Source organism: Polyodon spathula, chromosome 20 (assembly GCF_017654505.1).
Source record: "Polyodon spathula isolate WHYD16114869_AA chromosome 20, ASM1765450v1, whole genome shotgun sequence".
In the NCBI taxonomy this organism is placed as follows: domain Eukaryota; kingdom Metazoa; phylum Chordata; class Actinopteri; order Acipenseriformes; family Polyodontidae; genus Polyodon; species Polyodon spathula.
The window spans coordinates 9,740,558-9,753,959 of record NC_054553.1 but is presented as its reverse complement, the minus strand read 5'-3'; the positions used below and the strand labels follow the sequence as shown (position 1 = coordinate 9,753,959).

The following is a 13,402-nucleotide window of genomic DNA, read 5'->3' as shown; positions in this document are numbered from 1 at the left end:
ATCGCTGTACACCATATATATATATATATATATATATATATATATATATATATATATATATATATATATATATATATATATATATATGTGTGTGTGTGTGTGTGTGTGTGTGTGTGTGTGTGTATATATATATATATATATATATATATATATATATATATATATATATATATATATATATATATATATATGTGTGTGTAAGTATATATAAAGTTAGCTTAATTAAAGTCAGAATTGCAGCTAAAAATAATATTTTAGGGTGCTATTTGCTTCCAGGTTTGGCAAGTTCCCTATTTACTGTAGATTAAACATGGCAGACAGTAAAAGTATCCATATCATACAGCAGTGAAAAGCACTGAAAATACAGAACAGTGCTATTGCCTGTTTAGCTGAACAATCTGCCTCGTTTCCGCCTATTCAAATAGCCCTAGTCCTGGAAGTCTCCCTTGCCCTTGATCGCTCTGACTTGAGTTATCAATCTTATTATAACACGTATTGCTTTCAGCTGGAAAGACCCTGGCCTTTTACCGGGAAAACAGACCATTGTAGATGCTCATCAGTTTATTGTCTTTTCTCATTTATATTTATAACCTCTCTCTGATCTTATTTATTAGGCCCTTTTGAATTTTGCACTTCACCCAACAAAGGATATGCGCACTTGTACATCTTCTATACAAATAACACATATTGATACCTGTATTTACAGCCACCTGAACTAATTGGTCACCTGCTCTTAGCAGCTAGTAAACCTCAGAAGAGATTTTCTTGGTTCAATACAAGTCAAGAGAGAGACCTTGAAAATATGAAATCCCTTTGGTGACTACTTGGTTCAGATGGTTACTGTTTGTACCTGCAGTGCAATGCACTCTTTAAGGTCAAAGCTGACACATAACCAAACCAAAAAAAAACTGGAGAGCTATTATAATCTGCCTCAAAAGTTTCTGGCTAGCTATTGTCATTTATTGCTTTGTCCATAAACTAATTCCAATTAGTACCTATACTTTCCTTCAGACACTCAAACGCAGTGCTTTATCATTGCCTGAGTCAGTTTTGCTCGGTTGTAAATGTCAAGCAAGTAGCTCTTAAAAGCCTGAATGTCGATGCAATCTTCCTGTCAGATGCAGCATTCTCATCTGTTTGTAATATATTCGTGTCTGTTTGAGCTAGACCTTGAAAATTAATCTCTTTCCAAGAGAATGCAGATATCACAGGAACTGGTACTATTAACACTTAATGTATCCTGCAATGTTTTTACTTTGCACCTGGCCTAGATTGCTAAATTCTTTCTGTACACCTCACTGAAAAGGACACACAAAGATCTTGCCTCTGCTTCTTTTCTGTTTTTATCAACGCACAACTGCTGTAGCACTGCCTACACTGTGTGCACTTCTCTCTCTTTCTGCAAGCAAGAAAAAGTGCCACAGTGCCACCTACAGAAAATAACTCATCCAGCCTCCATCACTTAACACTCACTTCACCTGCAGCTGAGAAGCACTGCATTATAATTTTTTTCTCCCCTTAACACTGATGAATAGAAATCTGCTTACATTTCAAGCCAAGCAAGTTTTTAATCCCCCACCAGAGAAAAACAGTAAGAGGGAGAGAAGCATAGAAAGAGGGGAATAAGAAGGGAGAGTAGAGGGAAAGGAAGACAGCTAGAAGCTTTGGTTTACCTGGCGTGTGTGAATGGGCCCTGTGGTCTTGAAGCCTCCTTGGCAGCTGCACTCAGAGACACTGTAGGGATCCGAGCTGCTTGAAGAACACTTGGAAAGTGAGTCGCAACCCACCACAAAGGTGTTATCCAGTGGAAGCTCCTGAATGACATGATGTTTCTTGGGCGGGACCGGGGTCTCAGGTTTGATCTGGAAGGTGGGCTGAGGGGAGGCAGACTTGTAATGCTTAGCCAAATCTGGACTGTCCGGTTTGAAGGTTGAGGGTGTGGTGGCCCAGTTATACTTTCCCATAGTCTGCTCTTCCAATTCCACTGGGAGGTCCAAGGTTCCATTAATGTGCTCATGGGCCGGGTCATCTGGCTTAGATTCCTCTATGGTGACAAAGTTCAAAAGAAGGCTCTTGGGAGACCTCTTCTTCTTCTTCTTTTTCTTCTTGGTTTGCCGGTTCTCCTGGTTGGGGGACACCCACTCGCCACTCTGTTTGCTCTTTTGCACCACCTTGTGCCTGGGTGTTTGCCGGCAGCGCACCAGAGCAGTGACAAATATGACAAGAATCACTGTCATGGTCCCTGCAATGATTGCAATGACTACTATGATGTACCCATTGTTCTGGGGTGTCACCATGCTGTCACCTACGTTCCGATCCAAAGGAGTTTCCATGCTTTTATGCACAAGCTCTTGAATGTATGTGACATTGGCCACAGTTTCATTGACAAACAAATGCACTAGAGCAATGGCATATAATGATTCAGGCTGTCCCAAGTCTTTGACTTTGACTACAAGCCTGTGTAAGCCCTGATCTGCAGCTACAATCTTTTCTTGCAATGTAATGTTGCCGGTAATTTTATCAATGGAAAACAACCCCCTAGCGGCACCACCAATGATGCTGTAGTGAAGTTCTGCATTCATGCCAGTGTCATTGTCTATAGCAAACACTCTTGTCACCACGGAGCCTGGACTGGTGGTTGACTTGACTAAATCATAAGAATGGTTGGAGGATGGGATAACAAACACAGGACGGTTGTCATTTATATCCACAACATTGATGGTAACCTTGGCAAGCGAGGAACGCTGAGGCCGACCTGCATCTACAGCCTTTACCACAAAGGTGTAAGAGCTTTGCTGTTCTCTGTCAAAGGTGATGTTGGGCTTAATAACTCCAGTTTTAGGATCTATGATAAAGTTGTCTTTGCCATTCAATATGGAAAGGGTGACAACTGCATTATCTCCAGAGTCCACATCTGTTACTGTGATCAAGCCCACTGTACCATACAAAGGTAAGTTTTCAGGCACGTAGAAGTTGTATTCATTGTGGGTGAAAGCCGGACTGTTGTCATTTTGATCCTGGACCATCACCATCACAGTGGAGTTGCTCTGCAGAGAAGGGGAGCCATTATCCTTAGCCACAACCGTGAAGGTGTACTTGTCCTGCTTTTCCCTGTCCAATCTGCGCACCACTGACAGGATTCCTGACCTGCGGTCTAGATTGAAAACTGAAGGGGCATCATATCCCAGGGAATAACTGATCTCAGCATTACGCCCGCTATCCGCATCAGTTGCACTAATTTTTGTCAACTGAGTGCCAGGCGCATTATTTTCTGGAATGGACAGTGCTATAACTGGTTGAGTAAAAGTGGGGACATTGTCATTCTCATCTTTGATCTTTATCAGTACCATAGCTGAAGTGTTGAGTGGAGGCTTTCCTGAATCGGATGCCACAATCTTAATAGCGTACTCCCTGGTTGTCTCATAATCCAGAGGAGCCGCAGTCTCCAGCAAGAACTGATTGTCAAAGACAGGTTTCAATCGAAAGGGAACCTCATGGTCGGTGTAGCAAGTGACTTTCCCATTCAAGTCAGCATCCTTGTCCGTCACTGTAATCAGAGCAATTTTGGTGTTGAGAGGAGCTTTTTCTGATAAAAGGACTGTCCCATTGATGGGGTTGATGATATACCTTGTGTCTATGGAGGGGACATTGTCATTGATATCCGTAATGTTGACTGTCACTATAGCTCTAGAAGGGGTAGAGCTTCCATCACTAGCCAATACCATCAATTTATGAACTGGAGACGCCTCCCTGTCTAGTGGTTCTTTAATAGTGATCAATCCAGTGGTACTGTCAATATTGAAGAGCCTTTTGGCAGCATTAGAAATTTGGTTGCTAAAGGAAAAGTGGATCTGTGCGTTCAAGCCCAGGTCAGCATCCGTAGCATGAAGTTGCGTGACTGAAGTACCAACTGGGGCATTTTCTGGGATGCTCAACTCAATTTCACTTTCCTTGAACACAGGGCGGTTGTCATTGACATCTGCGATGGTCACTTGAAGGATGGCAGTGCTGGACTTTGGTGGTGACCCTCCATCTTCCACCTTGATCTTCATGACAAATGTGTCCTTCTGCTCTCGATCAAGGTTCTGCTGGACAATCAGCTGTGGCCATTTGTCTCCCTCTGGGGTCTCAATGATGTCCAGTCCAAATTCACTTACACTCTATTGAGAGAAAAACAAACACATATATTTTTTAAATACATTATTTCTTATTATTAGTTCTAATCCAACTACAATCAATATTTTTTTGAAAACTGAGAATGCCTGTGTGTCTGTATATGTGAAAGTTGCCTGGGGTGTATCCACACATGCTGTTGATATTAATTTATTAATCTACAAACAATCTCTTGTCAATGAAAAGGAGTCCACAGGAAGTTCATAAGTGTGTGTTGGAAAAAAAAAAAAAATCAAAAAGCTAAGACACACTTTAAAATTAATTGCAAGTCTGCACAGATTTAAGATTTTTTCCTAAAGAGGAGTAGATCTTCGCAACTATAAACCCTGAGGAAAATTAAAACAAATGAGTAGTCCCCATGGGATTGGAAATTAGCTTTGACTGTGCAAAACATTGTATTGCTTCGAATTTAAGACGCCCTCAAATTTAAGAAGCAGCACAACTTTACCACCCACAGTTTGAGGAAAAAAATAAAACTTCAAATAAATATGCATTTACAAAGATACAACCTCAATTATGCTTATTAAACAGTGTTGTTGCAGATTAACCACAGAGCTTGTTTATTGTGCTGTGCACTGTATAATACTTAAGATGGCGTCTGTCATACATATTGTGGCAGTCCTAAGGGCTTTTAAAAACACAGAGTGTATAGTTATATACACATAGTGTATACACATAGCATAGTTGGCCATCATCTGTTGGATAACACAGGGGAGACCGCTGAATGTAAAACAAGAACCAAGAACAAACTCAAAACGTTACCTGTCTGGAGTCTAAAACAAAGAGGAGCAGCACATTAATGTAAACAAAACAATCTGCCTATAAGTGATGCTGTAAATTGTTTTGCAGCTGCTGCAAATTGATATTTTGTTTTGTTTAGTTAAGAACTGGGTGGAGTTAGCTTGTATGTGTCTGATGATTTTTGAGAATTATATTGTTTGGATATTATTGATATTATTTAAGGTAAATGAAATTGTAAAGAAACAAGGTGCTATGATGACCTATATTTAACTAACTATCAACAAAGGAAGTTATCATATAGGGGTTCTCAGCACCACCCGTGTATTCCTACAATGGAATATACACTTTTTTGTGTTTTTCTGTGTATGTGTGCACGGTGCTGGAGAGGTCATTGTTCAGTGTAGGGATTAGGATACTGTTCTGTAGGAACCGCCGACCGTCACACCATACCACCACTCACTGGCACCCCAGTAACCCAGCAACCACAACAGCATCGAGGTACTGTGGTATTGCTTGGCATGTCAAAAAATACCTGTATCTGATCAGCATTTCTGATCTGTCCAAGCTGGTACTGTTTGTTAGAAATGCTGAAATTGTAAACTTTTCTCTTGGAATTCCTCAGGAAACTCGGTTTGTCTTTTATCAGCAGTAAAAGTCACGTTGCTGCTTGCGTATTCTGACAGACACCTTTGTTGTCTTTTCTTGGCAGTCAGTCGCGTTGCTGTTTGTGTACTCGGATAGTTACTTCTTTTGTTGGAGATTTATACATGCATCACTATACTGTACTCAAATTTAAGATGCAGAGTATTTTTGAGAAGCAAAACATTGTTAAAAAAGCGCGTCTTAAATTTGAAGGAATACGATAACTACTTTTCTCCTAAAATGAGTGCTTATATATACTACGATTTCCAATCATCTCTGTGTCAATGCTAAGCCCTTGCACCTTTACAAGCCTGTGGTGTCACTAATGTAGAAGCACTTTCAATCTGAAAACTTTCTGTGGTAAAACAAAAAAGAAAGTCTGCTTCAGACTTCAAAAGACTCTAGGCATATATTTAATAAGATGACACATGTTTACCTACCTACAATGGTGAAATGTCTGACTGTATTTTAATATGTCTGTGCTCAAACACTTTCTAAAAAATGTACAAATGAAAAAATGTAAAGGTTTTTAATCAAAATTTCAGATGTATGTCTGGCAGCAATATACAGCAAAGTGGAAAGTTGCAATATCGCATTTAGAGATAATTTTCATTTCAAATCATTTAGTCAGCACTTGCAAGCTCTTAACATGGAGGAGCTTCCCCATCTTTTGTTGCAGCAGCCCAACCAACACTGTTCAGTGCTAGCACTCTGCTTTAGAGTTATGCACATACATATAACAAAAGGGCAATAGATTACAATCACCCTGACACAGAAAAAAAGATACATTAACTGTTTTTCCTGTACTGTGTAGATTTTTATTTGTGCTACCCATGAAAAAAAAAAAAAAAAAAAAAAAAGACCAGGGAATAATGTGTTTTTCAATTCTGTGCCACTCAAGTGAATTCAAAGCTGACTCTTTCAGTGGCTCTTCAGACACATGTAATTAGTAACTGATGTCTGGGCCAAAAATTGTCAACTTAATCATTATTTTATTCAATCTGAAGACAATCGATTTGTAACAACTTTGGTGGGGTTTCCATGGAAATAAAAACAAGTCTCACCTTTTTCTCATGACACTTTGGTAGTACCTTTTGGGCAATTTGGGTTTCCATGTAGTTCTCCTTCCAAACGTAAACACCCTCATTCATATTAAAATATGGGAGGGTATATTGAAAGGGCTATGTCTGCAATCTAATTCGGCCTTGCGTGACAACTGATATCCTTCAGCTTTATTAAACTCGGTTTCCATGAAGGTTGAGTTGAAGAACCGCAACCCACTTGCCTCATTTCCCCCACCAAAAAAAAAAAAAAAAAAAAAAAAAAATATATATATATATATATATATATATATATATATATATATATATATATATATATAAAAAACAAGGGAAACAAAACAAAACCACAGACATAGCGTTACACAAGTACAAGACAAAAAAGAAATACCAACATGCTAAACTTTCTGCTAAACATTTTCCTATAGAACTGTAGCTTCAGCCATTCTGATCTTTATGGTAGTCTATGAACAAAGCTAAAATCCAGCACTTTAGGTTAATGATATAAAAATGATCCAGTCAAAATGTTTTGTACAGTACATTTACTGCTAGCAATCTACAGTATGCTACCCTACTCGCCCACATTTCCCACAACCTGATGTTAAGCATCCTTTTGAACAGATTCATGGAACCAAGAGTTTTTTTTTTTTTTTTTTTTTTTTTTTTTTTTCCCTTTTCATGTTTTCTTTCTTCTAAAACAAATCTTGCTCAATGAATTAGGTTTAAAAGATTTCAGTTCAACTCTACAGGTGGAATGTGCATAGTAGAGGTGTGCTACATACCATTCTCAGGACAATGGATAGAGAATTTGGAGTTTCTAAACTGCATGGAAACCTGGCCTTTAATTATAACCAGGGTAGCTTGGGATACATTCAGTACAAGAAAAAGGGAGCAGTACATGTTGATAATGCTAATAAGTTAGAACATTTACATTATTCATAAATTAATTTGACAGAGGCAGGCACTGGTCCGTGATTTATGTGTGTAAAACATTTCCACAGATAACTGATTTTTCATATTAAGCATTCCAATAATTTGGATAATTATTGAAAACATAGAACTTCCTAATCTTGAGTTTATTGACTGTTTATTCTTTTTTCTGGCTAGTCACGGTAATTTTAGAAGATCAAAAACTATTTTGTGTCAGGTTGTTTATACTGTAGATGTCCCAGGACGACATTGAAAACTACATGACATATAGGCAACATTGCCATATATATGTCTTACTCATTACCTTTTTTTCCCCAGTGCTAGAACAACTGCAACTTAAAACAGTGGAAATAATGTCTGATTTAAATGATAAAATCTCTTGTAATGAAAAGGTCTTCTCTAGCCATGCATGGTATTGCTTTCCGAAGGATGACCTTGGCTTTTTCCAGAGGAATCTTCGATGCTCGTGTCTAGGTGATGCAGAAAGCTTTTGAGGATCCTACAACTTGCTGCTGCAGTTAACTGAATCCTCTGCTAGATTAAGTTTTAATGAGAAAATTAGTGTCTCTCTTTTCCTCATTGAAGTTGTTACGTTCAGAATATTTCTGTAAATCCAAATGCTGTGCTAATTCATGGTAAATGCTAACACCCCATACTGTGACTAAACAAGGAGCAGTAAATGGTCACTGCATAAGAGTGAGACAGGACTGAGGCCCTGCATTTTAAAATGTATGCTTTGTGCAAAATAACATTTGATACATTTTTTATATAAGTTTGGCAGGGATGAGGTTAAAATCCCATTCCTACCAAATCCAGAATGTGCAGAATGTGGCTTGATTAAGCCCCGTCAGATGGTTTAAAAGAGGAGCCAGATCCATTGTTTGGTTAGTTTATGGAAAGGACTGGGAGCAGCAGGTTGGGTTCTCAGCTCTGCTTGACTGAGAGCAGCAGTTGATTTATATTTTCATTTCTTTTTTTTAATTTAAATCTTTTGTTTGTTTTATTTAATAAAAGTGTGTGAAAGCACTGAAATGCATGGTGTCCGTTCGGTGTCTGTCATTCCCGCCACTGGCCTGCCTTGACAGCAATGGTACTCTACCACAAAGCGTTTCTTAGAGCAGGGGTATTCCACCTTTTTTTTTAAACTGTACCTCTTCTGTCGGGGGGTTTCAGCTAAAGTACCACTTTACATTTTTCGCTCACCCCAGTTGCAATGAAAGGTAGAATAATCTGATTAACACATGTTTCTTCCCATTTATTTAATATATAATTTTAATATATAATTTCTAACAGTCTGGGGCTGACAAACTGGTTTAGACAGAATACCAAACAGTTGGCTTCATTCTTAAAACTTTGGATGCGCAGAATTAAAAGACTTTCTAAAGTATTTAGAAATCTCTTTAGAAACACTCGTATTCGCTTTCTATTCGACAAATCATTATACTAATACAAAATAGTCTGCACTGTAAATGTTTATCATGTTACCATTTACTTCCCAGCTCAGCATAATTATATGTGCCTTTTAAAATGTTTACAACATCAAAAACATAGATAAAACTATAATACTTTGCAGTTTCTGTGCTTTCTTCCTTCATTTTCCTTATGCCAGTAAGAAATGCATCCTTTTCAAACACTGACAACACAATCCACCAGCCGCTATTGCTGTTACTAATATGCAACCATGGTAACAAATAAAACAAAAACCACCAAAGTATGAGTATTGTGATTAGCCTACTATTTGTTTACCGGAGCATTTATATTTGTAAAAAAATCTGAAACACTGTGCTGTACAGTTACGACAAGTTGAAAACAACAAAAATCATGACCAGCACAGACCGCTCTCCATAGGCACAATCAACAGACTCCAGTTTCACCTGTATTAATTATAAAAGCCACTGAATCGAAATCACGCATGTGTACAGGTGGACATGACATGTGTAATTGTTTTCATCTGTGGTTTATGTTGAGCTGCTAAACAACAATTAAACAATTATACACAGTGTTTTAGAGAATATATAATACCGTTAAAAAAAAACATTTTCTTTTACTTTCATTTTTATTTGTACATTTCTGAGTTATCCTGCGTACCCCCTAGGACCCTTAGAAGTACCCCCCATTGAAAACTCCTGGCTTAGAGAACAAGAGATTGTCCTTCAGATGATTCCAAACCTGACATCTCCCTTGTGCTCAAAAACACCTGTTACCTAATCTCAAGTAACATTGTGTCTCATATAACACACCATACTAAATAATACTTAAAGGCTGTTATGTTTGCATTAGGAAGTTAAAATTGGATTACTGTCGATAGACAATATCTATATCACAAAAAGCCATACTGTGTGCAACTCTGTTTACAAGCAGGACGGTAGCCTATATAAAACTCAACGAATAATCAGTTCATTACAAAGCTTCAACACTTGTTTTCAGTACAACATATTCTTTCATTCAGAGTTAATAGCATGATTTTAATTTGATTCATTAAAAATACATTTAAAAAGAAATTAAAGACCACATGGGGTGTATTACCAGTTGTATCTTAAGATGTACACTGCTTGCAATAAGACTGTATTACTCAGTTGTGGCTTTTAATCACCTCTTTGAAACCAATAAAAAAGTTTGAACACTACCAGATGCTACAGTATAATAGTACTGTATATTCAAGTCAGTCTGCAGCTGAAATAGCTAATAAAGGCACTCATAAGGCTGGAATATGTGTAGAACATTATTCTCAATTTTTTTATGCAAGTGTGCATTTGTCTGGCCATATACATAACATTATAAAATTCCAGTCTTGGTCACGTTAATTCAAGGGAGTAGAGCAAAGCGGCCCTGGCTGAGATAAAGCCTTTTTAAAAATGCAAATTGGTAATGAAGTCAGACATTTAAAGAGAGGGATTCAAGGGGTACAAATGACTAATCAAATTCTAATGCCAGGCTGGTTGTTTTTAATTTAATGGCTGACCTTAGCCTTGTGAATGAGATCTGTAGAAACCTTTTCTGAGATCTGAAGAGCCCAGTCACAAATTAGATGGCTTTAGGCTACGTGGCTATGAAGAGTTTCATTTTTTATGTTTTATGATATCACATCATAATATATTCACAAACGATACTAGAGGTCAAAAGTGTATTGTTATCATCATTATTTTAGGTTTGTCTTGTTATCATTATAATTAATGTAAGTTATTTATACTGAAGGCTAGCATGGGGATGCTCATTATCAAAAGGCACTGTAAACACTCCAGGCTAAGAATAATAAAGCAGCTTGTGGTCACCAGAGTCAACAATACCCCTTATCTTCATCTGCATGTACTGTGTGGTCATTAACATCTGCTTGTATTTGACAATATTTAAACCACTGCAATGTTAATTCCCATCCTCATTAATAAGGTCTGGAGCTTGAACAAAATCATTTATTATACATTTGTAAGGGCAACAAGAATTTAACCTGGACAGAATTTTAGACCGTTACCGGACTGAAGTCAAGGTTAGTACTTCTGAGATTCTTTAACATTGTTCCATGTGATCTTTTCTGAAAATCGACCCAACTATTTTCTTAGATTATAATTAGGGATTCTGATTTAAGTTTTAACTGATAAAAAACGATAAACACCCCCCATCCATATAAAATAAAAATGAAAACGGTGAATATCCAAAAACCACTGGAAATGGTTACTGAATTCTTGACTTGACCCCTTTTCCCCATGAAAAATCAAAATAAAATACAGTAACCTTCAAAAAAACGTTGACAATGTCCTGCCTTCCTCACTTGTATCACGCATTGATTCAATATGAATACTTTAAACTCACCCCAACTGCTGAGTTGCAGCGCATTCCTATATTTCTATTGGAGGATTGTAACACGCGTGCAAGATTTAAAACAGGATTACAATTACTAGAAGCCGAGGACTGTTCTTGCTCGCAAGATTTAAAGCTATATTACAGTTCCATAGGGAGTATTTACAAGCTCAGAATTTAAAATAGAATTGTACATTATAATGAAATGTAATAAAAATGCCTAAACACACAGAATCCCCAGAAGAATATGGCCATTACTATAAGGATTTTGTTATGGAAGACAGCAAAGGAAAGAAGGTACATGAAGTGTGCAGGTACTGTCGTCCCTCCACCTCCCCCATGGAAACGCTGTTATCGTGCTCATATTGTCTGGACACACTTTTAATCAAAAACTAATTAATTATCATGCTCTGCTCTGTTTGGGGTGTATTTACATATATATTGGGGTGTATTTACATGTAATTTTTTCACATGCATGCCGTATGTTCGTATTAAGAGAGACTTAGAGTCATACTTAGTACTGCTCTCAGGATAGTATTTATTTAAATGCATTATACCTTTCTATATATTCGTTCCACCAAAAGTTCCCAATTGTAAATACAGTATTTTAAATTTATAATTCCCACGATCAGTTTATTTATTTGCCGCATAATGGCACTTAATTAGACTCCGAAATATATTGTCAGGTGTCATTTACACAGCACATTTGAGTTAGCGTAACTCCCTCTCAGCACATACTTGCGAATGTTACCATACCCAATTCAACCATGTATACTCTACGCATCATTTAGTAATGTAAATTACATTACTAATACCAACTAACATTTTATGAACATGTAATAATTAAAATAAATAATTAATGCATTTTACCTAAACTACTACACTGTGAATAAAATACAATTCTTAAAAGAGAAAATGCTTCCCAAATGGGTATGTACATTTCATCAAATCAAAAGTTGACAAATTATTTTGTTTTAGAAAGGCCTTTTACCTAACATCCGTTCAAGATCATTTCCATATTTCTTTTCCCTAACATGCAAAACAATAAGTTTGGCATCATTTTGAATTTAGTTTGAATATAACAATGACATTTATCTTGAATGAATGCTTTTTCAGTCAAAAGAATTTGGTACTGCAAAACACTAAATGCAAATGTAACCTCCAATATAAGCTCAGGAGCAATACTGCCAGGCACAGTCAATGAACATGTGCAATTCATATACTCCCAGTCTGGAAGAATTATAGAATACTAGAATACAGTTTTAACTTAGTAGGAAAGTTACATAAATGTCCTTGTGAGACAAACTGCAAAATTGAATCTCCTTATTAAATATGTCTATAGCAGGTTATTTAAGCATGGTGTGAATTGCATTATCCTACTTTGGGTCTATATTAAGCTACTGGGATTACCACACAGGTCTTTCATAAAGCACAAATTAGTCTTCAAGAAAGGGGGTGTGCTGCTTTAATTCTGTGCTGCAAAAGGCATCCATTAATATTTCTCATTCCATTGTAGTGCAATTAGAGCCTTACCTTAAACCATGTATCACTGCCCTTTTTCCTACGTCTTAATGAGAAGCATTATTATTACCTGACTGCATTAGTCAGGCTTTAAAATAAAAAAATAAAAAGTTGTTTACTTGCCGCCTAAGAACTATCATTAAGAATGTCACATAACAGTGCAGTATCACAGTAGCAACAACAATGAATGTGTTGCATGTACATTTACCCCACTATAAAAACCCATCTATGTGTTGCGAAGCCTGCGCAGAGGGTAGGGATCTCAGCATGAGAGCGTGATTGCTGATCTCCACAAGGAAGAGATGTGGCTGTTGAGAAGGGAAATTATCTGTAATGCATTTGAATAACCTTGCAGCCACCATATCAAAGGTTATGCATGACAGCTTCAAGCACGAGTAGTGTTATTAAACTTACTATCCTATACTGAAAAACAGACAAGCTGTGTCTTCAGGTGGCAGAAGGTGTATTATGAATGTTTCTATGCCTATAACTCCAGTAGTTCTTGTGTTAAATTATGCCCAACTTGTGGTGGCACATCCAGG

At 37.3% G+C, this 13,402-nt stretch overlaps 1 protein-coding gene across 3 annotated transcripts in view; it reads right to left on the bottom strand.

The window, feature by feature from the left end:
* pcdh11 (protocadherin 11) overlaps positions 1-13,402 on the bottom strand; it is a 297,576-nt gene that overhangs the window by 262,900 nt on the left and 21,274 nt on the right. For all 3 annotated transcript variants that reach the window (XM_041220260.1, XM_041220261.1, XM_041220262.1), the window contains exon 3: positions 1,674-4,160. In XM_041220260.1, coding sequence (XP_041076194.1) covers positions 1,674-4,160 — 2,487 coding nt within the window. The remainder of the gene's footprint in view (positions 1-1,673; positions 4,161-13,402) is intronic.